The 27338-nt window shown below is 53.7% G+C and overlaps 2 protein-coding genes across 2 annotated transcripts in view; one reads left to right on the top strand and one right to left on the bottom strand.

Annotated features, from left to right (window-relative positions):
- Positions 1–1482: 1482 nt before the first annotated feature.
- ANO9 (anoctamin 9) lies at positions 1483–15802 on the bottom strand. Its single transcript, XM_030948996.1, has 24 exons — positions 15797–15802; positions 12117–12182; positions 11815–11931; positions 11433–11569; positions 11100–11149; positions 10791–10849; positions 10515–10597; positions 9693–9827; positions 9497–9593; positions 9216–9276; positions 8353–8435; positions 8001–8105; positions 7154–7318; positions 7036–7072; positions 6456–6567; positions 6231–6288; positions 5969–6066; positions 5661–5827; positions 5125–5277; positions 4756–4903; positions 4193–4303; positions 4005–4098; positions 3796–3908; positions 1483–1510 (listed from the first exon to the last, which is right to left on the bottom strand). The coding sequence occupies exons 1-24, from the start codon at positions 15800–15802 to the stop codon at positions 1483–1485; spliced, it is 2283 nt and encodes a 760-aa protein (XP_030804856.1).
- Positions 15803–19780: 3978 nt separating this feature from the next.
- The window catches only part of PTDSS2 (phosphatidylserine synthase 2), a 30365-nt gene continuing 22807 nt past the window's right edge, over positions 19781–27338 (top strand). Inside the window, exon 1 of the mRNA XM_030950104.1 lies at positions 19781–20095. Coding sequence (XP_030805964.1) covers positions 19908–20095 — 188 coding nt within the window. The 5' untranslated portion in view covers positions 19781–19907. The remainder of the gene's footprint in view (positions 20096–27338) is intronic.

Below are 27338 nucleotides of genomic sequence, written 5' to 3'. Positions count from 1 at the left end.
CTGTTGAATTTGTGGGATGGTGAAGGGTGGCAGGGGTGTGGGGAGGCTTGGGAGCAAACCAAGAGCTGATAAGATCTTTCTTGTCCATCAGGGTTATCCCTGTGGTAGGTAAGTTATATGGAGGAGCAGATCCAGTTTTGGTCACAATGGTGCAAAACCAGGACAAGCCTGAGGGCTCAGCAAGCTCCTTTCTCTTCCCTGTGGGCTTGTTTGTGGTTTTCCTCGCTCTTGGGAGTGAAGTTTTGAGGCTGAGTTAACCCTGGTTAAGTCCTGCCTGGGTTGTGTCACCTCCAGGGCACAGCCCCCTGGCCTGACACCTCGGGAAGTGTCCGTGGCGGGACCCTCATGGGACAGGGGCAGTGCCAGGGTCGTGTCCAGCCAGGCTGGGGCCACTACCGGTGGGAAAGGAGGGGGCTGCCCCCCAGTTCTGCTTCTGGGGTCCCCTGTGAGAGCCCCCTGAGCTGTGGCACCTGTCCAGTCCTGGGGTGTCACCCTGCTCCTGCTGCAGACAAACTCGTTCTGTCTGGAGTAGGGGGGGCAGCCAGTAGTGATGTCTCTAAAGGAAAAGGTGGGATAACCCTATCATTTGGGATTTGCTGTGTTTTCCCCATTTCCCCAGATATTTCCATTATCGTGGCATGTTTACCAGGCTGTGTTCTCACTGTGCATGGCCAAACCCTGGTGTCCCACCAGCCAGCTCCCACACAACCCTCAGAGTGGGCACTGCAGCTGCCACCTGCTGTGATTTTGTCCCCACTAAGACAAGGAAAGGATTTGGGGGGATGATTTGGGGTGGCAGAGGAGGAAGACAGGAGCAATACCAGGCAGTTGTCCACGATGGTGCTGTATTTATTTACCGATGGCTGGTGGCTGCTGAGCCAGGAACAGCTCTCAGGACCCGGCTGAGCCCGGAGCTAAAGGCGAGATAACAGCGGCACTTTCCCGGTGACCGTGGAGCCCCGTCCATGGAGACAGCAGGGCGGAGCTGCAGCCGTGTGGGAGCCGTGACACACGGGGAGGAGTTCGGGGAAACAGGGACCCAAGTGCCCCGGTGGTGCGAGAATGAGGAGGTCACGGAAGGCAGTGGAAAAAGAGGCCAAAGTGCAACAAAAGGGCTGGAGAGGGAGCCTGGAACGAGGTAAGCGGTGTTTCCTGTGCTTAAGGAAGTGAGTGACGAGGGCCCAGGTGATGTCCTGCGGCACAGCAATCCTGGTGCTGCCCCTGGGCTTGTCCCCAGCGCCATGGCTCTGTCCCAGCCACTCCCCGTGCCGGGGAGGCACATCCCGGCTCTGCCGCAGCATCCTCCTTCCCAAGTCAGAGAGCAGCCTGCTCCTGGGAAGCCGCTGTCTAGTCACCACTTCCCAGCTCAGTCCCAGGTGGGACATGTGGCACCGTGTCCTGAGGTTCATCCGGCACTGCTGGCACTGCCAGGCTGGGAAAGGGGCTCGAGTCCGTGTTCTCCTGCTCCTTGGTGAGCGGTGGCTACACCTCGGTGGAGTATTCTGCCGTGCTGGGGAGAGAGGAGAGAGGCTGTCGGGAAGGGAACTGTCTGAGCTGGGAGGTGTGGGAAAACACTCCCAGTAGGAATGGGGCCTCTTCCCCAAAATAGATGGAGAAAGAATGACAGGCTGTTGGTGGGGAGCCCCTGTTTGTGGGAAATCCCACAGTCAGTAGGAAGGCAGAGATGGAAAGCTGTGACAGTGTGGTGTTGGGTTGGTTTTGCACAGCCTGGTTTTGGGTAGTGTGGGGGCACAGAGGTGACTTCTGTGAGAAGCTGCTGGAAGCTTCCCTGTCTGGCAGAGCCAATCCCTGATGGCTCTGAAGATGGACCTGCTGCTGGCCAAGGCTGGGCCACTTAGAGATGGAGATGTTGATAAAGTATTTAAGAAGAAAATCAAAACAAAGAAAGGGCGCAGGGTTTTTTTGCATGCCAGAGAAGAGGAGGAGGTGAGAACATGTGAGGGAAACATGCAGGCACCAAGGTCAGTGCAGAAGGAAGGGGAAGAGCTGCTCCAGGCGCTGGAGCTGAGATTCCTCTGCAGACTGTGGTGAGACCATGGTGAAGCAGCTGTGTCCCTGCAGCCCATGGGGATCCTCAAGGGATGCAGAGATCCACCCGCAGCCCGTGGAGGAGATGCCCAGGCTGGAGCAGGTGGATGCCTGGAGGAGGCTGTGATCCAGGGGAGACCTGGTGGAGAGAGGGGGCCCTGCTTCCAAGCTGGAGCAGCCTGTCCTTAAAGGACTGAGCCTATGGAAGAGTGACCCACACCGCAGCAGCTTTGGGGGGACTGTGTGCCCGTGGGGACGGACTCACATTGCAGCAGTTTTGGGAGGATTCCTGTTCGTGAGATTGGAGCCGTGGTGGAGAGGGTTGCAGAGAACTCTCTCCTGTGGGAAGGGACCCCACGGTGTAGCAGGGGAAGGACTCATCTCCCTGAGCAGTGGAAGAAAACCTCAGGTGATGAACTGACCAAAACCCCCATGCCCTGTCCCCTGCACTGTCGGTGGGAAGGAGGGAAGGGTTGGGGGAAGCAAAGGTGTTTTTAAGGGCTTATTTTACTTCTCATTATCCTCCTCTGATTTTATTAGTTATAAATTCACTGTGTATTTCTAAGTTGAGCCTGTTTTGCCCCTGGAGTGTTTTCTTCTGGTCCTTAACTCATTAACCCTGTGCTAATATTTTCTCTCCTCTGCCCAGCTGTGGCAGGGGAGGGTGAGTGAGTGGCCTTTGTGGGTGCCTGGAGTTTGGCCAGTGTCAAACCATGACAGGTTGCCTTAGTTTGAAAGATGTTAGTGGGGGTGTGTATTCTATTTGCCATCTGTTAGAGGTGGGGCAGTTATCTTCTGTTAATTGGGCACTTTTCTTTATCTCTTCCACAACCAATCCCCCCTCTGGGAAATATCTTCTGTTAATGGGCCGTTGAAACTCACTGCATGATTGATAAAATTACATCATCCCCACTGGGAGATGCTCTGCCCAGGGGGAGGAGCCAAGCATTCCCACCTGGATATAATCAGAGATTTAGAAAACCACAGCCCCCCTTTTCCCCACTGGATTCCCAGAGAAGCAGCTTTCTTCTCCGCTGCATTCCCAGAGGAAGACCAACGTCCATCTACACCACCACTGGACCTTCAGAGGAAAACTCCACCATTCTACAGGAACCACAGCTGGCACTGCAGCAGGGCTGTGGCCTCCATTTAATGGGACTGCTACCAGCACCCTGACCCACAGGGTGTCAGGTCGTATTCTGACCCTGTGAGAGCTTTGTTTTCTTTTTTGTACTATGACATTTGTATTTTTAGTTTTCCTAGTAAAGAACTGTTACTCCTGTTCCCATATCTTTGCCTCAGAGGCCGTTAATTTCAAAATTATAATAATTTGGAGGGAGGGGGTTGACATTTTCTATTTCAAGGGAGGCTCCTGCCTTCCTTAGCAAACATTTTTTTTTCCAAGCAGAGATGCAGGTGTTTCCTGAACCCCACTATCTGCTCCCATTGGGATTATGGGCGGCAGCTGGGACAGGGTGGCCATGGGGAGGGGTCAGGCTGAGCCCTTCCCAGAGCAGTATGGGACAGCAGCACTGGGACCACTACAATGGTTCTGTTTCCTGCAGAAATACTTAATCCTTTCTCTTTAAACAAAGTTTAGATAGAAAAATTAGACCAAGTCCTTCCCTGGTCAAAATTGCTTCTTGTTTTAACTTGGGGCTTTTCTTTTTCTGAAGGAAGAAGGGCTCCAGAGCAGAGAGATCCTGAAACCTGGCAACCCCTGGCACCTTCCAGGGCATTACCCACCTCAGTTCATCACGGAGATTGTTGTGTTTTTCCGTCAGAATTTTATTCTTGACCCTCTGGGGGACATCGGGGATGTACCAGGCTGCGATCAGCTTCACGCACAGAGCCACGTGCTGTGGGAAGCAAAGGCAGTCAGGGGGTCCCAGCCCAGGCACGAGGCACAGATCCACCCCCTTTCCCAGCCCTCTCCTGCCTCCCTGGGTGCTCACCTCGAAGAGGATGAGGAAGGCGAGCCGGGCTGCGAAGATGTGCCAGAACTGGACGGTGTAGGTGTAGTCGTCAGCATTGCGGTAATCCCGGTACCTGCAGCACAGCTCCGTCAGTGCCAGCCCAGGCCCTTCCATTCTGGCCTGGGTGTCACAGTGAGGGACAGGGGGTGGCAGGGGGCTGCTCTTACCTGCACTCCTTGATCCGCTCCCCTTTAAATTCTGGCAGCACCTTGGTGTGGGGCTCAAAGTCCTGGATGTGGAACACGGAGAGGCTGTTGTTGATGTAGCCGGTGGAGCAGCTGCGGGGAAGGAGTGGGTTGAGCACAGATTGTACCTCCTGTTCTGGGGAAGCAGAACTCACCTGGGGCTCTCACTGGCCACTTTCACAAAGCCTGGTGGAAGTGGAGGGCTCAGAGGTTTCTGTCCAGTTTGAGTGAACTGGGTCAGTCAGCCAAGGCTTGGAGAAACAGGGAGAGGGCAGGAGAGAGCATGTGCCTGCATCCTGGGAATCCTGTAGCTCTCCAGTGTTACACACTGCCCTTTCCAGTCAGTTTACCCACCACAGGGATGATGTGATGAGGCCATGTGGGAATGTTCCCCTGCTCCCCCTTTCATCCCCCACCTTGCTCTGGGGGACAGCTGAGCTGTCTTGTGCTCCTGCAGTGGTGGCACTGAGGCAGGAGGGGACACGGCTGTGGGGACAGGACTGTGGGGATGCTGTGGTCAGGAACTGTTTCAGAACTGAACTCACTCCATGCTGGTGTGGTTCTCCCTCGTGCAGGGGCTGTACATGTACTTGTAGACCTGCACGGGGATGAAGTCGGAGGTGATGGCGATCACCAGCCCATTCCCGATGACAGCCAGGATGCCAATGGCCTCCAGGACTTGTAGCCAGATCCCTGTGGGAGAGGAGCAGCCAGTGAGGTCCCTCTGCCAGCTCACTGCCACCATTCCAGCTCAGGGACAGCTTCAGCATGGCCGGGTCAAGGAAGGAGCCTCCAAGCTGTGCTTCAGCCTCTGGCAGAGTCTAAGCAGCTTGTCCTTCTCCTACTCATGGCTCTCCCTGTGCTGTCCCATGGCCGTGGGGGGCTCAGGCTGGTGCTGGCAGGACCCCTCTCACCGATGTCCTTGGCCTTTCTGGGCACCATGCGCCGGCGCAGCCGCATCATCTTGATGGCATCCATGTGGATCTCGATGACGTTGTTGACGAGGGCCAGCAGCGGGGCCAGGGGAAAGGCTGCCGCGAAGATGGTGGTGAAGCTGTACTGGATCACTGTGGAGGGCAAACACAGGTGCTGGTGTGGAGCCACCACAGAGGGGATGTCCCCTTCTGCTTGGGTTTGTCCTGCTTTGTGGCTTGGGTCAGAGGGGTTTGCAGGGGTGGAAGGGGAGATAGCCATATCAGAGGGTGGGATCTGTGGGGAAAGTTAAGCCAGCCAGGCACAGGCACACCCCTAGGGTTACAGCCATGGCCCTGAAGGGGGAGGATGTCTGAGGCAGGGCCAAAGGCTAGCATAGTTTCTTGTTCTCTCCTTTGGGAATGATCTTGGTGTCCCAGGCTCTCAGAGCGGGGCTGGGTGTGGAACTGTGGCTCCTTGATTGTGTATGGACTCCCTGGCATCCATCACTCCCCAGCCAAGGATCTGCCCCACATACCCATCTCCAGGTACTCGTTGAACAAGCTGAAGACGTTGACCTCGTTGAGTTCATAGTTATTCAGCCACTGCCTTTTGCAGGGGTCCTCTGCCTCCTCCTCCTCTCCTAACATCAGACTTCTCCTCTGGGGGTGCTTTTTCTTCTTCCGTAGCTGGTGGGATATCAAGCTGCAGTGGGAGAGAGGGATTTGTGTGGCTGCCTGCAGAGGACAGCAGGGCTGGGCTGCTGCCAGCACATCCCTGGAGGAAGGGGAAAAGGAAGAAGACCAGCGTTCCTCTCCATGGAAAGTGCCATTGTGGGGAGCTTACGGGATGAGATACTCCATGATGTTGCTGATGGTCTGCTTGAGCACCATGATGACAGCCATCTGGATGAAGAGGTCGGTGATGCAGCCGCTAGGGTGGCACTGGAGGGGACAACAAGACAGGGGTAGTGCCCTGCAAGCAGGGGGGGTGGGCCCGAGGCACCCTTTGGAAGGTGCTATGGGAGAAAGCTGAGCTTCCCAGAGGCTCCCTGGGCAGTAGGGAAAGGAAGAGGAGGGGTTTTTTGTGGGGTCAGTGGGTGCCTCACCTCCTCCAGCCTCCAGTGGCCAGCGATGCGCACGTAGTGCCCTGGGTGGCCATTGACCCTGAGCAAGGAAGCAACAGTGACACCCATGGGGTCATGGCCCTCCTGAGTCCCAGATGGGGTCCCTGTGCCTGGTGGGGAGGGCGGAGGGGCTGGGCTGTCCGTACACCCTGGGGAGAGTAAGGAACAGCCATCCCAAACCCTGGCTGCCCGGTGTTCTCCACTCACCGTCCCAGGAAGAAGGCGATGTAGATGAGCGAGGAGAAGTGTGTGAAGAACTGAAAGAGGAAGATCTTCACGGTGAAGCTGTTCTCCTGCTGAGAGAAGGTCCGTGGTTTCTCTAGGAAAGGGAACAATGCCCAGGGGCTTGGTCAGAGCAGTGGGACCTTGCCCTGCTCCCCCATGGGTGCCACCACATCTCTGAAGGTCCAAAGGGCATCTGTCACTCATGAAGTCTTCCCTGCCCTCCACCTGAGCCCTCTGAGGGAGGTAAGTCAAGCCGAGCAGGGGGGTCCCTCAGAGCCATGAGCTGAGGGAGAAAGGGCCTTAGAGCTGAGAGGAATTTCATGTTGTGACGTCTCCTGGAGCTGGGGTGGCTTCCTGCTCATGCCAGGTCTCAGCCTTGTAGGGCAACTGTCCCTGCAAAGCTGGCTGGGGGCAGCATGTGGGCACAGGTGAGTGTGTGCTGGGGGGCTGCGTGCTCCCCTGTCTGGAGCTGCCTGGGAACTGCCTTGTGCTGGTGGAGGGAGGGAAGGGGCTGGGAGGCTGGCTTGGGCGCTGCAGGTGGGACACACCCCATTTCCCTTACCCAGGTTGCAGAGGAAGAGGGCCACGTTCCAGTTGACCTGCAGGACAGAGGGATACGATGAGCGGGGGGGAAGATGGCCATGGGGAAATGCTGCCAGGCAGGCCGTGTTTCTCCCCACCTTGGTCATGATGACGATGGTGAGGTAGTGCAGCACGGCCCCCGTCATCACGGCAGCGATGTCGGCGTGCTTGCTCAGCAGGCTCGTGTTGCTCTGCGTGAACACCGCCACGGCCATTGCCCGGTAGATGACGAGTGCGTGGGCAATGCCAATCAGCACCATGATCTGTGGGGAGGGACGGGAGGGCTCAGGAGCCACCCAGGGCAGTGCTCCATCGCCCCGATGGTGCCCTCAGGAGGGCCCTGGAGGAGGCCTCAAAGGCAAACCAGGGCCTTCGGTGCAGGCTGACAAGTTCGTGTAGTGATGGGACAGGGAGTAACGGGTACCAACTGAAGGAGGGGAAATTTAGGCTGGATGTTAGGGAGACATTCTTCCCTGTGAGGGTGGGGAGATACTGGAACAGGCTCCCCAGGGATGTTGTGAATGCCCCAATGCTGGCAGTGTTCAAGGACTTGAACAATCTGGAGTAGTGGGAGGTGTTCCTGCCCATGGCATGGGGCTTGGGACTAGATAAGGTCCCTTCCAAGCCTTAACATTCTGTGATTCCAGGATTCTATGTCTCCACCTGAGCCAGTCTCCACTGACCCACAGCAGGGACAAGTGCATTGGGATTTGCCTCTTCCTGCTCTCCATGTCACTGCCTTGATCCTCGCTGCAAGAGCAGAGCCTTCAGCCCCTGTTCCCAAAGGTGCATGGCCCCTGCTGTCAGCACAGTGAGGTGTGAGCATGAGGAAGCCCCAGGATCTTTGTGATAGGCATGGAAGTGTCCCAAAAACCTGATCTGTGCCTTTGCTCCTTTGTCCATGTGCCCTTAAACCAAACGTTCCCGTTGTCAGCTGGCACGTACCATCAGCAGGGCCAAGATGAGGACGATGGTACTGCGCAGGTAGGAGTGCTGGTACAGCCGGGGTTCATGCTGGGAGTTATTGATCAGCTGCAGAGCCAGCTCCTCCTTCAAAAAATAAAAAAAATTAAAGTTAAAAATGGGAAAGAAAGGACCCAGCAGTGCTTTGTGCCCCTTGTGTCAGGGGACATACGGGATCAGCAGTGCTGGAGCAGGACAAGGGTGAGCGCCCAACCCACAATCAGGCCAAGCCAGATTGAGTTCTGTCTGGGACTCCTCCGATGTGTCTTTTATAGATCCAGGCGACTCCTGCCCTGAAAGGGGGAGCACTGAGCAGGAAAGATGATGTCCTCACCTCTTCCTCATCCCACCCGTACAGTTCCCAGCTGGTGACCACATTGGCTCTCTCCCTCTTCCACAGCTCCAGGAATACAGTGGCTGGATTGGGAAGGAGAAAGTGCAGTGACACTTAGGAATGGCTCTGAATGCCACCCCTCTGTGTCCCAGAGAGTCACATCACATCCAACCTGATGGCAAACCAGCCTGGTCTGCCCTTGGCCCATGGACAGGCAGTCCCCTCTGTGCCTTGGTGACCTGGAAGGGCCCTGGACAGGCAGCAGTGAGGGAACAGGGATGGTGCAGGTGAGCGTTCACTGGCCTGGTCTAGTGTGTCCAGAGGGAATTTGGGATAAGTCACTTTTCAGGTGGAATAGGTGTCCTGCACTTCTCCCTGGCAAGGCTACACCTCTCCAATTCCAACCACCCTTATGTTAAAAGGATGGACATTTGTATCCAGCCCATGGACACACTCAGGACTGTGCCATGGCTTTTCAGGTGGGACACCCAGCCCACTCCCGAGGTGGCTGGTCAGGGAACGGGCTGTGGAAAAGCCAGATGGGTTTGTAACTAAGGCAGTGATGGGATCCCATCATCCCACAGCAAATATGAGGTCGTGGCCGTTTATAGGCAGCTGCTGGACAATTGCTGGGTGCCTTTGGGGAGGCTATGCTGAGCAGAAGTTTCAGGTAGGACAGGCTTCAGGTAAGGAATATTTGGGGAGCTGGAGGATATCACCAGGGTGGTTTTGTCTCTTGCTGTGTCTGGAAGTGGAGGAGATATAAACCCCTCCCAAAGGTGAAGCTGAGTTGGTGTTCCTTTTTCTAACTTCTACTCCCTCTCCCAACCACGTGTGCTGGGCACCCAGGCATGGACACCTACCCCAGATGGCCATGAACATGGCAAACACCACCGTGGCCTCATTATCAATCATGTGAGTGACCTGCAAGAGAGGAAGGAAGAGTGTGATGGGGCATTGAGGTGCAGGGGCTGTGGTACCTTGGGGTCTTGGCATGCTCATCTCCCCCGAGACAGGTAAAGGTGCTACAGGAGGGCAAAACGATCTGGGGTGGGGCTTCTTTTTAGTGATGTGGGAACAGCATGAGCTGGGAGTGTTTCCCCATCCTTTACCTTCACCCTGCCCTGCAAAGGGGGTTCCCTACCTTGGCATAGGTGCAGGTGTCAGAGAGGAGCCAGAACGAGCAGTTCTGGTCGCAGAGCGGGCACATGATGGTGTTGTTGGCATCGCAGATCTCCTTGCTGGAAGAAAGGAGAAGAGAAGCCAAGGGGGACAAGGGTGCCTCAGAGCCACCTGCAGAGCTGGATGGGATGTGCATTTGGCATTCCCAAGGGCCTTACCTCACCTGGCTGGAGCTGAAAACAGTAGCCCCAGCTGCCACGGTTGCCAGCCCAGCCAAGGCAGCAAAAATCAGCAGGTAGGTGTACCAGCCCAGCCAGGCAAAGTACAAGGCCACCTTCTCTCCAAAATAGCACCTAGGAGAAAAGGTGAGGTGGGAGTTGCAGCCAGAAAGGAGATCAGATTTTGGGAGTCACTAGAAAATGCCCATGGTGGCAATATCTCAGTTTTCATGGTGGGGAGAGCAGGTTGGAGTCATGGATAAGAAATTACCTACTGAGGGCCTTGGAGCCCTGTATCCTGTGCCAGCTGTCAGAGGTGCACCTCTATTGTAAGATCTCCCCTCTCTACCTGAGCCCTCTGGCAGGTTTATAAAGTAACATTCTTTTTGCCCTCCCTCCCCTGCCCACAGAGTTAGTTTTCAGAAACAAGAGCTGTGTTCTTTCCTGGGATTTCATGTGGTTGTAGGAGCCCCATGTTGCCTTTACTGCCCCGAGTTCAGCCTCGGGCTGGCTGTGCAGCACTGATGCTCCATTCCCACCTCTTCTGCCTTCTGAATGTGGCTGGAAACCAAACAGGTTCATTACAGTCCTCAGAGACGAGGGGGTTGTTTGATGCTGCAGGATTAGCAGATGGAGCCACAGGGATAACCCTCAGGCTAAGAGCTTTGGAAGCTGCAGAGGCAGCCCAGTGCTTCTGAGAAGAGCCAGGTTCAAACTAATGGTTTTTAAGACAATGCAGGAACCTGGCAAAGGGCATTGAGCTCTCTGGGTTTCAAGTGGGACCTCCTGGTTAGAAAGATCTGCCTCTTGTGCCTGTGTTACCTGATCTGCTCAATTGGCTGTTCCTTAAATAGAACTCTCCAGCGAGCCCACTTCTTCTTTAGTATTTCCCTTATCTCTTCTTTCTGGAGAGCAGAGAAGTTGGTTGGATGCAGGAACATCAGGGCAGCCTTAGTGCCCTGCCCAGCTGCTGGGAAGCTGCCAGGAGCTTTGCTGTGCCCTTCACCCAGTGAGCTCTTGGTGCAGCCCCAGTCACCCACACCCTGCTCCTCCATCTCTCCTGGATTTCCCACCCAGGCACTGTGTGCCCAGCCTCACCTTGTGCAGGGGAAAGGCTGCCTCAAACACCTTCTTCTTCATCAGGTCATGCAGCTTCTCTGGGAGCAGGGCAGAAGGGACAGGGTTAAGCTTAGGGTTTTGGGGAGACAGAACAGAGGAACTGCTGGTTCCTGCAGTCCAAATCTCCCAGCCTCTGAATGCAGCAGCAAATTGACTTGTCTGAGCTCCCCCTTTTCTGCTCTCCCCAGGATGGCAAGGCAGCTGGGATGCCAGTGCCCAGGATTCTTGGGCAGGATTCTTCCTGCAGATCCAGGCTGAGCATCACCCCTGTGATCCCCGTTCCCTTACCTAAGTCGGACGTCACAGTGTTCTGGAGGATGAAGTGCACGACCCGAATCCTGAACAAGGAGAAACTCTGCTTAAAGGCTGCTCTGGGATACAGACTTGTGTTGTGTGGTTCAGGAAAACAGGGCAGAGAAGTGAGAAGGTGTGCACTAAAATCCAGGGAAGCAAGGGAAGGAGAAATGTGGGCAGTGAGAAGCCATTAGGTTTGCACGTGGGAGGCAAAGGAAGGTTCTGTGGAAAATGAAAAGTCTGGGACAGCTGTGAACTGAGCTGGAAAATGGATGCTGGTGTGGAGAACAGTGACTGCAGGAGGCTGGAAATGAGCTCAGCACCCACCTGGTGGTCACTGGGACGTCCTGGTAGGCACTGGAGTTTTGCTGCCTGCTGTTGGGGTTTGTAAGGAGACACTGGTATTTCCAGAAGATGTGCGGCGGGGCACGGACTCCATAAAAGAGCTTTGTGTCCTCAATTTTCTGGTGAGGGGAAGAGAAGGGCTGTTAAAACAGAGCCAGAGAGGCAGGGAAGAGCCAGAGCTGTAAGGGCTGGGGGCTGTGTGAGTCCTGGGGCTGGGGTCTTTCTCTGCTGGTTGAGCAAGTGGGTCATTTTCCAGCTCTGATGTAGTGAACAGCTCAATGGTTCAGGCCTCTCCCATTTCCTGGGATGTAGGAGCCCAAGTCAGGCCAAGTATCTCCTGCCTTTTCCTCCCAGAGCCTCTCACCTTGATGGTGAAGCCTTTCTTGCTCAACTCATCCAGGAACTTCTTCCTCTTGATCTCCTTTTCACTGCCCATTTCATGGATGTCACTCACCAGGACAAAATCCCATTTATCTTCATTCTGCCCACAAAACCAGCAGGGAGTTATTAGGGATGGAAAACTGAGAGCTCTCCTTCCCAGCTCCAGCCTTTAGAGGTTTGGACCCCCATTGTGGCTGTGTGGAGGGGAGCTGGGAATGAGCAGGGGAAATGTGGATTTGTCCCCTCTCTGAGCTGGGCTGCAGATGCAGAAGGAGCAGAGCTTACCGGGGAGGCAAAGGAGTCTGTGTCCTCAGCAGGGGATTCCCTGCAGGGAGTCAGCAGAATTTCATCCTGGTGAAAAGAAAACCAGTGAAGGGAAGGCTTCAGCAGGCTCCCTGGGAGATCCTGTGTTTTCCTCTTCCAGCAGCCTCCAAGAGATGCCCAGGGAAGAAGGCAAGAGCAGTTTGTGTGAAACATTCTCCCACATGCTCCTGATCACCAGTTTGGGGTCTGGCCAAGCCAGCCAGGGATTTGTGTTTAGGAATGCTGCAGGCACTGCTGCCCTGGGAGGGTGTGCAGCCTCCCCTAGAACTCAGCATGCCCAACTGTGCCCTGGGGCTGTGAGGGATCTGGACCAGGAGAAAAAACCTCTCTCAGCTCTTTCACCTGATGCCCTGATATTTGCACTGGGAAATGTTTACCTTTCACCCTCTCTCTTCATGCTACAGTGGATTTTACAGACTTTAATCAGCCTTTTCCATTTGTCAGTTGTTCCTGTCAGATAGGTCACAGGTTTTTGGGTTTTTTTGGGGAGGGTGGGGAAGGTAGTTTTAAATTCCGGTAAAGGGAGAGTGGAGCACAGACACTTGGAGGCTGGCACAACTCTACAGGAAAGCAGGTGAAAAAATTCCTTGGAAAACCTGTTGGATACCTCAGGCTGCAGCCAAGGGACAGAGAGGGGAGGATGAGCTGCAGATCATAAAATCATAGAGTATCCTAAGTTGGAAGGGACTCACAAGGATAATTGAATCCAGCTCCTGGCCCTGCACAGGACCACCCCAAGCATCCGTGTGCCTAGGAGTGTTGTCCAAGCACTGCTTGAGCTCTGGCTTTTGCCTGTTCTCCTCCTGTGTGTCAGTGGCTCTGGAGAGAGCAGCTGTGCAGCTCCCACCTTCCTGGGTACAGGTAATTACACTCAGACACCCAAGGGTGCAGATGTGGGGGAGCACAAAGCAAACATCATGGAGTGGTTTGTGTTGGAATGGACCTTCACACCATCCAGTCCCCCCAGGGACACCTTCAACTAGGCCAGGTTGCTCCAGCCTGGCCTTGGACACTTCCAGGGATGGGGCAGCCGCAGCTTCCCTGTGCCAGGGCTTCAGCAACCCCACAGGGAAGAATTTATTCCCAGTATCCCATCTAAGCCTGCTCTCCTTCAGCTTGAGCCATCAGCTGCCCCTGTGGGGGTTTTTCCACCCTTTGGTGTGATCTGTGGTGTGTCCCCACAGTTACGCCGCTGTTCCCGAGGGAAGGTGATGCAGCACCGCAGCAGGAAGGGGAATGGGAGTTCCAAGGATGGGAATACTGTCACTTGGTGTCACCAGAGACACTGTGACCTAAAAGAGCAGCCAGCCAGACGAGTTCCTCCAGCTGTAATCTTGGCAGCAGAGCTATGGTGGTGCAACTTTCACTGGAGAATGAGGCCATGGGGGCAGAGAGGCCGGGATGAGGAAAGGGCTGAGATATTCTGCCAGATGCTCGCTCACATGGATCAGCCAGAGCACAGGAGCTGTGAGGAGACTGACTGACAACAATGAGAAGTGGGAAGGCTTGAGAAGAGGGATGCTGTCCCCCAGAGGTGCTGTTGTAACCAGAGACAGAACTTCTCTTGGATAAAAGGTACCCCAGATCACAGCAAGAGGCACCAGGATTCTGGTGCTGTCATCTGCTCTAGCCAGGTGTGGGGGGCAGGATGGGTACAGCAGTTCCCTGTATCCCAGTCTGAGCCTCTCTCTGGGCACAGGAGAGGGGGTGGGAGCCTCTCAGGGATCTGCCCACTGCCAGTGCTCTGATGCTGGCATGGATCTGGCCTGGCACACTCTCCAGTGTTGTGTTGGCTCATTCCTGCCTGGCTGGTTTCTCTCAGCCCCCATGTGCACCAGCCTCATCCTGCAGCAATTCCCTGCCAGTACCACCCGTGATCTTGCAGATAGATGTGGAGGGGAAGCATCCTTTGGGTATGGGAACATTTTGGGGTGTTCCTAATGCCACCTTGGCACACTTCTCCTGCTGCTGCTGTCCTCAGTAAAGCTTAAGATGAGGTGAAGGGACCTGCTGGCATCACACCTTCTGTTCCCAGGTGGCTCCCAACTCCAACACCTGTAGGGATGGTCCTGCTTGGGCATCTGAGCATCCTAGCCAGCCCATCCACTTCCTTGGGAGGAGGCTGGGAGGGTTACCAAGGTGGGCTCACAAACGGGATGTTGGATTCATCCCAGTGGCTGCTGGGGCTCAGGCTGCCATGCAGGTGCCCAGCTTGCTTTTGGGGCCATATGGGGTGTGTATGGAATCCCAGAATCCCAGAGTGGCTTGGGTGAGAGGGACCTTAAAGCCTGTCCAGTTTCACCTTCTGCCATGAGCACGGATACCTTCTACTGGCCCAGGTTGCTCCAAGCCTTTCCAGCCTGGCCTTGGACACTTCTGGGGATGGGAGAGCCACAGCTTCTCTGGGAAATCTATTCCGGGGCTCCACCACCCTCCCAGGGAAGGATTTCTTCCCAATATCCCATCTAATCCTGCCCTCTGGCAGTTTGAAGCTATCTCCCTTGTCCTGCTGCTGCAGTCCCTGATGGGAAGGCAGGGATAGCCTCAGAGGGCAGGGACTTAGGATCACTGCTACTCTCACAAGTAATTGTTTTTTCCTGGGAATTAGGGATGCTGTCTGACAGTGGTGCTGTGCTCTGGCCTCGCAGGGCAGTGGGATCAGGTGCAGGGAAGGCCACCTGGGCTCTGCAGTGGTTGTATGAACCCTGGGCTCTATCCCTGCTCTTGGGAAGGACAGTTTCAGTTTCACTCCTTCCTGCCCTGTGGAACAGGATGTGGAGGTGCCGCTGTGCAAAGGTGTAAAAGTGACTGGCACAATGGGAAGCAGGAATATCCATACTGAAAAGGGTTTCTATGCCTCCAAGGTGTACCACTGGTCCTTGTCCCTGGCCAGGTTACCCACTGCCCTGAGAATTCCTTCTGGGAATGGCCACAGGCACCCTTGGGCTGTGTGCACAGTCACCAGTGTGAGTAACTCGGGACAAGGACCTGGATAGGATCTGGCATCCTTGTTTTCCTTTCCAGTCGTGGATTGGTGTGGGGTTGGGTGGTTCCCTCACCCACACTGAGATGATCAAATTGGTTTTATCTCCAGGATGTTTCTTACTCAGCTTCCCTTGGAGCACTTCCACCTTAGCCCATGGCTTGCTGAGAAGTGGGACAGCCTTTGCTTGCACAGACAGAGCTGTACCTTTACTACCTGCCCTGAATTTGGAGAGTTTGCCTGGCTTTCCCCAGGGAAAAAACCCACATCTTTTCTTCCAAATTAGAGAAGAAAAAGATCACAGCTCCCCCTCTGCCCTTGCTGTATTCTAGGTGCTGCTGGAACGCCTGGGGCTGTCACCTCTGCTCATTCCTAGGTTTACATAAGCTCTATCCATACCATCCTTCCCTGATCCGTGCTCTGGGACCAACATGGGGGGCCAGTGTGACCCCACTGCACCTTGGGATGGTGCATGGGACCAGCAGCACACTCTGCTTTCCCTGTCACACACCTGTGGCAGGAATTTTGTACCTTAAAGGCTGAAAGCAGGTGAGTGGTAGAGATTAGAGGTTAGTGTGTCCTGTGTTTCCAAGCCACAGATGCTCAGAGCTGCTGAAAAGCAGAATCCTGGGAATATCAGGGCAGTTTCTGTTCCTACCTGCATGGTGAAGTGGAGAGCCTTCCTCGGTGCCCCTCTGTCCCCTCGGGGCAGATCCCTGAGGAGAGGGCTGGCGTGCAGGATGGGCTGGAGGCTCCTGGCCTCTCTCAGGCTGTGGTTTCCTTCCCCAGCTCCTTGGCCCGAGGTCTCAGAGGTCTCATGTGCACCGAGTGGTGCTGTGACTTCCGTGTGGCACTCGTGCCTGCCTTGGGAGGGAGCTGCCTGTGCCTAGCAGTGGGCAGATATCGGGAAGAGGTGAGGGAGCTGCCCTTCACCCTTGCCCAGAGGAGTGGCAAGCCCAGAACCGCCCCACACAGGTAACAGTGCCGAGCTCCTCCTGCCAGCTCCAGGGCGCTGCTGCTTTCCCCTCTGCCCCTCGTGGTGCCAGCGCTGTGTGTGGCACCCTGTGACATCCCCCAGAGGTGCCATAAACTGGCCAAAAGGAGATACTAACAGGAGCTCTGGAAAGCTCTAGAAATCTCCTCTTGACACCTCACTGGTTGGTAAAACAGCTGTGGGAGTCGGGTGCTGTTTTCTTCCCATGTGTAATGGTGCTGTCAGCCTGACCTTGAACACTTCCATGGTTCTCTGGGCACCCTGTGCCAGGGCCTCAGCACCCTCACTGGAAAGAATTTCTTCCCAATATCCCATCTAACCCTGCCCTCTGGCAGTGGGAAGCCATTCCCTTTATCCTGTCACTCCAGGTCCTTGTCCAGCCCTCTCCAGCTTCCTTGCTGGCTTCCTTCAGGTACTGGAAGGGGCAATCAGGTTACCCTGAAGCCTTCTCTAGGCTGAGCAATCCCAATCCTCTCAGCCTTTCCTCATGGCCGAGCTGCTCCATCCCTCTGATCAACTTGGTGTCCCTCCCCTGGACTCTCCCCAACAGGTCCATGTCCTTCCTGTGCTGGGACCCTGGAGCTGGCTGCAGAAGTTCAGGTAGGGTCTCACCTGAGCAGATCAGGGGGAAAGAATCAACTCCCATCTGGACCTACGGCTTGGAACAGAGAATAACTCTTATTATAAAAAGTGAGTGAAAAGGTTGTGTGTAAGCCAGATCTTGCCTGTTTTCTCGAGGGGTGGGGAGGTTGTTGCTTTCATTTACAAATAAGAAGAGCATTTCCTGGGAATAACAGGAGGGTCAATAACTGCTCTGGATTCCCTTGTGCCCTCCAAAAGCATTCCTGTGGGCTGCTATAAAATAAACCAAGTGCTGGGGGTGGTAATCCAGCTGTGTTCTGCTAGGAAAGGCAGCCAGCGTTTCCAGAGTGGCGCTCCCAGTTAAGCCACCATCACCCTGTGGCTTTGCCAAGTGCCTTGAACAGGTGCCAAACCAGACCTGGGGATTATTGGGGGGGATAAAACAGTTATCTTCCCAATATCCTGCTGTGTGTGAAACCAAGGTGTGGGCAGACCTTTAGCCTTCCAGGGGTGATCCATGAGCTGGGAGCAGAGAACAGGCTGTATCTCTGGGAGAGTGTGTGTGTTTACCCAGAGAGAGTGAAGCCCTGTCAGGCAGTGCTTTCCAGCAGGGCAAAGGCCTTTGCAATGGGAGCGCTGCTGTGCTCCAGGGAAATGGGGTTATCTGTGGGAGGAACAGCTGTGGCACTCCTCCCGTGCTCCTGCTTCTCCTCCCTGAGTAGGGCTCAGCTCTCTGGACAGCCCAGGAGATCATGCACCCAGCGGCAGTTCCCAAAGCCCACGGATGTCACAGCCAGTGGGGAAGGTGAGTCTGTGCCTGCAGGTCAGCTCTGGCTGAGGTGTATCCAGCCCCTGCAGGATCTTTCCTGGCACTCAGAGGAGACCATGCTGCTGCTGCTCCTGTTTAGGAGGAATTTGGTTTTGCCTGGGTGGGATTTAGCTGCATTTACAGCAAGGCAGGTGAGGAAGTTGATGCTGTTCCTCCTCCAGTGCTTCTCTCCCCTCCTGCATTTGCTGCTCTCGGGTGACTGGGGCTGAATACGGCAGCAGGAAAAGCTGAAACTGGGGATGGAGCCATGTGAACCCCGTGGGAGCAGAGGAAATTATTTAGGATGTGATCAGCTCTGTGGCTGCTGTGTTGGTCACACACCTGAACCCACTGGACTCCAGCTGCTTTGGGCAGCAATTTTACCTGCACTGAGCACTGACAGGGAAGCTCCAGGAGTGCTCCCTGAGCTGTTGGTCCTGGCTGGATGTGGAGATGGTAATTCCCACCTGAGAGGAGACTGCTGAAGGGTTTTGTGTGTGAAACCACTGCGGCTGGATAGAGGCTGCCTGTCCACCCTCTGCCTGGCAGCAATGCTTTTGGACAGGGCGGCACTGAATCAGGATGGTGCTAAAATGGCAGCAGATATCTGTGTTCTCTCAAAGCTGGGGGTGTTTTCACCCAAATCCTCATCTGTTTGGATCCGTGGGTATCTCTGGAGCTACAGTCAATGTTAGAGCAGAGGATGTGGCTTGGGGTGAAACCCTGCTTGTAATTAAAGTACTGTGTGCTCATTCCAAGCAGGGAAGGCTTAGATTGGGTATTAGGAAAAGGTGCTTTCCCCCAGAGGGTGGTCGGGCATTGAGCAGGCTCCCCAGGGAATGGTCACGGCCCCAAGGCTGCTGGAGCTCCAGGAGCGTTTGGCAATGTTCTCAGGCACATAATGGGATTGTTGTGGTGTCCGGGCAGGAGCTGGACTGGCCGAACCTTATGGATCCCTGCCAACTCGGGATATTCTGCGATCTCTTGGAACGAGGTGAGTGCCCTCCAGTTCTCAAGAATCATAGTGGGATGTGCAGGAGAGTGCTTTAGGCCGGAGGGGGGATTGTGCCGCAGACAGAGATGTCCTTTATCAGAGATGTCCTTTACCTGTCCCAGCGCTGTGTTCAGCTGGCGCTTGCCCGCTCCTCGCCCGGCCCGCTCCTGCCCTCCTGTGGCCGGATCCGTAATTCCACAGAATCCCAGAATCCTGGAGTGCTTGGGATTGGAAGGGACATGCAAGCCTGTCCAGTGCCACCCCCTGCCATGGGCAGGGACACCTTCACTATCCCAGGCTGCTCCAAGCCTTGTCCAGCCTGACCTTGGACACTTCCAGGGATCCAGGGGCAGCCACAGCTTCCCTGGGAAACCTCTGCCAGGGCCTCAGCACCGTCCAAGGAAGGATTTCTTCCAAATGTCCCATCTAACCCTGCCCCCTTTCAACATTCCACAGAACCATGGAAGAGCTGTGAGTGGGAAGGGACCTTTAAAGCTTGTCTTCATTATTTGCCATCCTGTAAATGTTTCCACTAATTTCCTTCCCTGTTTCATTTCTCTGCTCCCACAGGACTTTGCCTTCCCTCCACACAGTATTCCTGGAGCTTGCTGCCATGCCAAGATCTTTCTAGAAAGCCGGAGCTCCCTGCCTGCCGTCCGGGATCAGCGTGGCACATTCCGGATGAGGAGCCTGACCAAGGTAATTTGGGAAGGGCTGAGGGATTTTAGAATTCTTCAGATCCAAGGGCACAGTGGCACCCTGCGAGCACCCCCAGCCCTGGCCAGACCCTCCGGGTGGGAACAAAAACTTTGGCCAAGCAAAACACATTTTATTTCGCCAGCAAAACGCACACATTTAACAGATACTGAACATTTCATCGCACAAAGACGCGGGAATCGGGACAGCCACGGCATCAGGGATGGGGTACCCAACTCGGGGTGTTCGAGAGCCGCACGGCAGCCTGGCAAAGGACACTTTTATCCCGGCGTTTTGTTGAGGGTTCTGCGCGGAACGCAGACATTTTGTTTAATTACCGCTCTCCGGCTCCCTGAGGGGCCCGGGCTCCCTACATGAGGGGCGGCGGCTCCGCCTCAGAGCGCCGCCTGGCGGTCGCGTGGTGGGGTCGGGAGGCCGCGCTGTTGCCACGGCAACGGGGGGGCGGGGGGGAACGACGCCCGGCCCGGCCCGGCCCGGCCCCGCCCTCCCCGGGCCCCGCCAAGCCGCGCACGCGCCGGCGCGGGGTCGTGCGCACGCCGCGTCACGCCTCCCGCCGCGCGGCCCCGCCCGCCCCGCCCCTCCGGCCGCGGCCCCGGCCCCGGCCCCGGCCCGCGTCCCCGGGGCGTCCCCCGGGCGTCCCCCGCCACCCCCGGTGCCCCGTGCCCCCCGCCGCCATGAGGCGCGGCGAGCGGCGGGCGCACGGCGGGAACGTGGGCAAGGCCGCGCTGGAGGAGCAGCAGCCGCCGCCGCCGCCCCCCGCGCAGCCCAACGGCGGCGCCCCCGGGGCCGAGCGGGACGGCGCCGGGCTCCGCCGCAGCACCGAGTCCGAGGTGTACGACGACGGCACCAACACGTTCTTCTGGTGAGAGACGCCGAGCATGGCCCGGGGGGGCCGTGGGGAATGGGGTATGGGGGGGTTGGGGAATGGGATGTGGGGGTCCCTAAGGAATGGGATATGGAAGGAGCCCCAAAGAATGGGATGTGGGGGTCCCTAAGGAATGGGATGTGGAGGGGCTGGGGAATGGGATGTGGGGGTCCCTAAGGAATGGGATATAGAGGGGCTGGAATGTGGGGGTCCCTAAGGGGTTGGATATGGGAGTCCCTAAGGAATGGGATGTGGAGGGACTGGGGAATGGGATATGGAGGGGGCCCCAAGGAATGGGATACCCGAGTTATCTGCTCCCCGTTATCTGCTGTTTACGTGCCTCTGCTGTCGCTGATACCGGCGCTGGAATCAGCTGCAAGTGGTTCCCTGGTGTGGCCCTACCGCTAATTGTTTCCTGGCAATTTAACGGGAATTCAGGGCTGGCTTTTGGCAGTGGCTCCTCTTCTCCCGGTCCTGGTCCCCGCTTTTCCGGGAGCAAGACCTTTAGGGCTGAGCCCGACAGCTTGTCCTGCCTGGTGGGTGCTTTGGAGGTGTTTTCCAGCACTTTGAGAGCCCTCTGTTTTCAGGCGAGCATTCCTGCCTGATTCCAGTTATCAGCATGGTTTATATGGACTCCACCTCCTTCTCTCCTGTCCCTTAATCTTGGAACAGGCTTTTTTCCTCTTTTCCTCCCAGTGATCCTGGCAGAAAGCTGAGGTTGTTGTGCTCCACTCCTGCTGGGCAGGCGTTGTGCATTTTTGTGTGTCTCAGTCCATAAAACGGGTGCAGAAACTCACGGCTGCTGGTGTTGGGCCAGCGGAGAAAATCAGCTTTTTGTTAAATTCAGTCCTTGCAGAAGAGGTGTGTTCATACCTGGAAAAGTGCTCCTAAATCCCAGCCTCGCTGGGGTTGTTCCATAAATCCCCTCAGCAGCATGCATGTGTGTCGGCAGAGGTGTTTTTCCATGTGTTAAACACGCGTTCCCTTTCTGTGGAGAAAACCCAGCCGGCACTGAAGGTTTGGAATCTGAGCCGAGGGCGATGGGATTTGGCTGGAGCCTGGCATGGACGAGTGGGAGGGGAGGGCACTTGTCTCTCACCCTGCCAATCTGGGCAGCAGCGGAGCCGAGGGTGTTGATCCCGATGAAGGAGGTGACATTCCTGCCAGTGCAAGCTGCAGAGGGACACTGGGATGCTGCTGGCTCCCTGCGGGGACACTGTGGTCTCGGGGACAAAAGGACCTTTCCCGGCGGGCACACCACCTGTAGGCTGAGCAAATCGCGGGATCCCAGTGCCAACCTTTAAATGGAAAATGGGTAAAGCTGTCCTTTCCTTACTCCCTCGTTCAGGTGGCTCCTGCCAGCTGTTTTGTGAAGCCTTGAAATACCTGGTTTTGCTGTAGAATCTCGCCTCGTTGCAGCTTTTGGTGGCTGTCACCCCAGGGTAAACGCTGTAGTGCAGTTAGTGTGGCCATGTGGGATTGCTCCTTTGGAAACCTGGATGTGTGCCTTGTTCTCTCAGGAGCTTCCCTGTGTCAGGGGCTCCTTTTCAGGAGGGCAGCATGGACAGGGGTGTTGCTTAACTTCCCTATTTATCCAATTTTCTTTTCCCTAGTGCTGGCAACCGGGAGTTTTTCCTTGTGTTACTTTTGCCCTGTATGTGTTAGAGTATCCTTTGGCAGTGACTCAGTTCCTACCGTGTCCAAGAATAAAGATGATCCAGGGGAATGATTTTCTTCCTGTGATCCTCGGGACTCCTCTCATGCTGTGGAGGTGGCCACAGGAAAGGGAGATTTTTAAGAGTGGCTGCCCTCTGAGTTTAGGAAAACATGGAATGCACCTTCTCTTTGGAGTTCAGGAATTAGGGATAAGGTTACTCTTGTGGCTCGCTCCTTTTGGGAAAATGAGATGATTTGGGATCTGTGGACACAGAAATCATTCCAGGAGTAGTTTAATTTGCAGAGGTGATTTTCCTGATGTAAATGTGGTCCTTGGGAAAGGTGGGACTTCCTAACTGGCTTCCTGCTCTTTAAAATCTGTTTGGAACTTTGGAAAACCACTTCTGTGCTAATATTTCTGGTCTTATTCCATATAAATGACTTGGAACTGGAAAATACTCCCTTGTGGGAACCTGCTCAGTCAACGTAACCTGGCAGCTCCTTTTGCCATTAGGAAATGCCAAGGGAAGGGAACAGGAGGAAGCTTTCTGAGGCAGATCCATGGTTTCTGTATCACTTATCCCTGAACTGATTTCCTAGTGGGGAGCTGGGAATGCCAAGTTTTCCTGGCGAGTCACTGGAACATGTTCCCTGTTGTTTCCAGCACCTTGGATTGTTCTTGTCTGTGTGCCTTCAGCAGGAGCTTTTACACAAAGCCCTGCTTGTTCTGGGGACATTTAGTAGGATACTGTGTGTGATGTTCTCCTAAAATTTCTGCAGGTATTTCATAGCTTGTCTTTAGCCAAACAAGATTTTCCAGGAAAATGTCCATCCAGTCTTGATTTGAGGGTGTAGGGAGGTGCCAGATGCACTTTTGCCACCACATTGTGACTCAGTGGGTTAATTGCTTTTTCAAAGCCTTACTTTAATTTGGATTTCATTAGCTTTAATGTCACCTTTTGATTAGTAATGTGTTTTATCTCTCACACTAATAATCTCACGTTGCCAGCAAATTGATATGATATTAATTCCCGAGGTCATGGCGTGGCAGCAGAGATCTGTGGAGCTCAGGATGTTAAAATTAATAAGAAAATAACTAAAAAAGAGGGAGTGGCAGTGGCTCTAGAGGCTAATGGCAGTGTTTGTCGGAATTATTTCCACCTTCTTGTGCAAAAAGCGTGGAATTTGCAGCTAAGGAAGAGGCAGTCCCTGCTGGCATGTTCCTCTCAGTGTGCTCAGTGTTGTGACTCTTCCCAGATGGCCTGGGAAGTGAGGATATGTGTGGGCAAACCAGCTGGTGTTGGAGAGAAGGGATTGCTACTCAACCCAAAACATTCCTTACCCATTCCTTGTGGAGATTGCTCTTATCTCTGAAATACCAGGGATTTGCTAAGGGCGGTCTGCAGGAAGAGGTGGGGATTTATCCAGAAGAGAGATTAGGGAGATGGAATATCCACAGGTTGGCAGGAGCTGCTCTCTGTGCCCTTTCCTGAGGGGTGCCCATGGCACTTCCAAGGCAGCATTCCTGGAGTTTGCTGAGAGCTGAACTTGGGATTTTTCCCTGCTTTCATGGCACCACTCCGAGCCACGCTGCCCGCTCAGGATTCACTGCACTGGAGAAAAGGAGCATTGCTCCAGAGCCCTGGGTCACCCTGCCATGCTTTTCCAGCCGGTGGGAATGCCCTGGGCAGGGAGCAGGGACATCCAGGCCTTGTGCAATCCCACTAAGCCACGTTTGCCAGCTGGTCATGGATGAGAGGGCCTGTGCCTTGGGAATTGCGCTATGGGAATGGCATTGCCCTTTCCTCAAAGGAAGGGCTGCATAGTTCTGCCAAGTAAGCTGGAAATGCAGAAGGAATATCTTTGTGGAGAGGGCCTGTCAGAGTTCAATGTCCCATCTGGATATCAGGTCTCTGTATTCCTTTTTTTCTTTTTTAATAAATGCATTCCCAAAGTTTTAAGGAGAGTAGGGAAAAATGTGTTCAAAGAATGTTCCCTGTAATTCCCTGTCACTTGTCTCAGTGGAACTTCCCTAAACTGTCTTCAAGATTCACATTTCCATAGGTTTAAGTAAAAAAAATGTTTAATAATCAAAATAGGGCATTTGTGGAACCTGCAAGCTCTGTGAAACTGATGGAAACTTTGGGAACTCGGTCTTTCCTCCTCAGTGGAAGGAAAACCCCAGATTTGCTGAAGCTTTGCTGTTGACCTGTGGTTCTGGGTCTCTGGAGGTCTGTGCTCCTGGGCTTCTTTGGGGAGATGGCAAGGAAAAGGCAGGTTGCTATTTTGGAGTGTCACAAGTCTGTACGGAAATTTAATCGGCCTCGGGTGACTTCAGGGATGTGCCGAAGATCTGCGACTGCTCTAAGAATAGGGGCTGTTTTATGGACTCTGAGGGTTTAAACAGATTTTAAAACATAACACAGAGCTTAAAACCAGCAAGCATATTTGTATGGTTGGGTTTGACTTGAAGGTGTCCAAACCATCTGTCTATCCCCAACAGTTTGCCTGTTAGTTACAATTTTTATTTCAAATAAAAATTTAGTTTTAAATTAGTATTAATTTTTGTTGTGTTTTCTTTTGTCTTGTTCTTGACACAACCCTCTGCTGCTTTTGGAGGAAAGGGTTTGTTTTACTATTTGCCATATTTTCTTAGAATTTCCAGGTGATATGTTGGTTTATGGAGGGTACAGAGCTTTGACATCTATTCAAAAATCTCTTTCAAGAATGGTTTAATGAATTTGCCATTATTTGGAATAAAGAATTAAGTAATGAAAAAGTCACTGACAGATTTTTGGGTCTGATGACAGATCCTTTCACCAGCAGCTGCAATTAATGCAACTTTTTTAACCCAAGGGGCAAACTGGACTGGCTCTCCTTTGGAATTTTGTTCCACTTAAGAGGACTGACCAAAATATTAATAAATAAATTCTTTGCATTGTGTTCCAGTGATTGTTATTGTGTTTAATGGAGTTGTTGCATCACTGGTGACGAGCCATGGATAACAAGGGTGTGGTCCCTGCTTAAGCTGATTTTAATTTGTGGGAGATTGAATGAGGCCATGGGCTGCCTGCTCCTGGGTGATACTCTCTCCTTTTCACCCAAGGATCTGCCAGAATCTCCCAAAAAATGACATGTTTAAACAATTCCCTTACATCATTTTTGTCATAGACTTCAGTTGGAAAAATAAAAGAGCTTGTAGTCATTGTCTTGACAGACCTGCAGGGTCTCAGTGTGTGACAGGAGAATGATCTAGCATGAAAAAGAGAAGTTGGGATCAAACTTAATCCTATTAACTAGGAAAAAACCCCACTTTTTTGTGATCTGCAGTGTGGGAGAGCTTCACTTGCTCTCACTTGGTGTTTGAATTAGCAGGGCAAGGGTTTGTGTGAAAACAAATCTGATTTATTTCGTCTCAATCTCCCAGGGCTTGAGTGGGGAAAGAGCCAAATGTGTGGTGCCGAAAGGCAGAAAAATAAGCCACTTAATATACCAGCTTTTTAGCAGTTTGGAATTTGTTGTGAGCTCTCTCCCTGGCCTTAGATTTTTGTTCTCAGGTACATCAGGCGCTGTTTTGCGAAGTTTTTGATGTGAAGCCTCCCAGATCTGGTTGCAGTTTGTACCCCCTTTGCTTCGGGTGTGTTGCCCAAGCTCCTGTGTGTAATTCTAAGGGGAAGATTCCCAGCTTAGCTCTTTTCAGCCTCCCAGGCTCCAGGCCAGGAGGACATAAGCCTTTCCATGTAATTCCTGCCTTGCTTACCTTGCTGGGTTGTTCTTAGCTCGCCTTCCCCTGGTGTGTTATTTTAAAGTGTGTGTGGAGATGAAAACAATCCCCTTGTGCCGTTAAATTCATCCTGATCTCTCAGGCAAGCCCTTCCTTCAGGAGAGCTGCTCCCTTTTCTGGAATTGTATTTTATTTTTAAGCTCCTGAGCTGTGAGAAGACATGGTGTACATCCATATTTCCTGGCTTGTTTTCCTCTCTGAAGTGGATTTGTGTGATGCTGTGCTCCCTCTCATTGCTGTGTCACTGCTCTCAGCTCTCTGCCAGGGCTGCCAACTTGCTCTTCCCAGAAGTCAAGCCCATCTCCAGAGTCTTTCATCCCTGCTTCTGGAATTCACGCTGTGCTGGAAGCACCTTTACCTTGGAAACCTGCTAGGAGGGAATCTGGCAGCATCTGGAGATGAATGCTCAGCTACAAGGGAAGTGATGGGAGAGCAGCCTCTTGTTTCTCCTTAAACAGGGCAGCTGGTTGGGCTTCAGGCTGGTGGCTGTGGCACCAAAAATAAATGGGAAATGCATGGGGCTCCCCAACACCAACCCTTCACTGTGCTACAAGATCCTCACAGGGAGGAACACAACTGAGTCACCCTTGTGCTGCTGGTAGAGGTGTTCTCATGGTGTTTGTCCAAGGGAGGAGCTGTTATAACTGATTTTTTGGCAATTTATGGGATCTGAATGCATTGAAAAAGCAGCTGACTTGGTGTGGGTGCTCAGGTGGTGAAACAGCAGGGTGGGATTCCAGATTTGTTTTCGTAGCCTCTTCAAAAATAACCAACAATGTAACTGTTATATATAATACATAATATCTATAACTCTACAACAATATGTCTAACTGTGTAACAATATAACAACACAATGTTAAGTTTCAAAACCAGACAGCAAAACAAGGCCTGAGATACCAAAAATAGCCTGGAGTTCATGGAACCTGTCTGGTGCTGGCTGCAGAATCCATTCATTCCATCCACAGGTAATGGGTGTGCAGGAGCAGGGTGTGATTGGAGCGTGGGCTCCGTGCTGCTGTCCTGCCTCCTGGGAGAGGCAGCTCCTGGGAGAGGCTGGGTTCAGTGCTCCAGCTCCTGCAGGATCCAGGGCAGGCCCCACGTGAGCTCTGATGGCTGAATCACCTGTCCTGGCACCTGGGAAGATGCAGCTGCCGAGTAGGAGCTTGCAGCTCCCAAGCTTTTCCCTGGGTTTTGGCACACTGATTCCTTGCTGATCCTGGAAGTACTCGTGGGTCCTGGTGGTTTTCTGCTGGAGCTGGTGGTCTGTGTCCTCAGGACCACGAGGAAGGAGAGCCTTCAATGCCAAACTCTGTTCTGGCAGGGGCAGAAGAGGATTGTGTCTGCTTATGAGGTATTGCCTGTGTGGGATTGCAGGGATGCTGTGGGGAACGTGGGGTTTGCAGTAGAATGGAATTTTTGTTCGCTAGCAGGCTTTCTTGGACTTTCAGAGCACTTTTAGGAGGGTTACTGTGGGGTTGTTTCAAGGGAAATCAGTAGATGGTTTGGAAATTCCAAGGTTTATTGTGCACCATGTAATCTGAATATACAAACCTTGGAATGACTTGGAGATGGGATGCGAGCTGCTGTTACAAAAGAATATATAAAGAAAATGGAAATAGTGCCAAATATGTCACATACAGACACTTCTTTTACAAGTTTTCTCCTTCCTTCAGCTTCCTCTTTATAGGTGGGGTTTTTTATTAGTTTGTGTTAAGGGATGTTATTCTCTGAACCAAAACACTTGGCGTGTCCTTTGGCCTTACTTGAACAGAGTTGCCAGCTGGGGCCAGAGGAGTTTTC

This window comes from Camarhynchus parvulus, chromosome 5, assembly GCF_901933205.1.
Source record: "Camarhynchus parvulus chromosome 5, STF_HiC, whole genome shotgun sequence".
NCBI lineage: Eukaryota > Metazoa > Chordata > Aves > Passeriformes > Thraupidae > Camarhynchus > Camarhynchus parvulus.
This window is presented reverse-complemented; position numbering and strand designations above follow the sequence as displayed.

Excerpts from the sequence above, each read along its gene's own strand:
- ANO9 (XM_030948996.1), bottom strand. Across the intron at positions 7,319-8,000 it reads TCATCTTGGCCCTGCTGATG|ATCATGGTGCTGATTGGCAT; the intron begins GTACGTGCCAGC and ends CCCTCCCCACAG. Across the intron at positions 4,304-4,755 it reads GAGAACCACACCAGCATGGA|CTGCTCCACCGGCTACATCA; the intron begins GTGAGTTCAGTT and ends CCTTCCCCGCAG.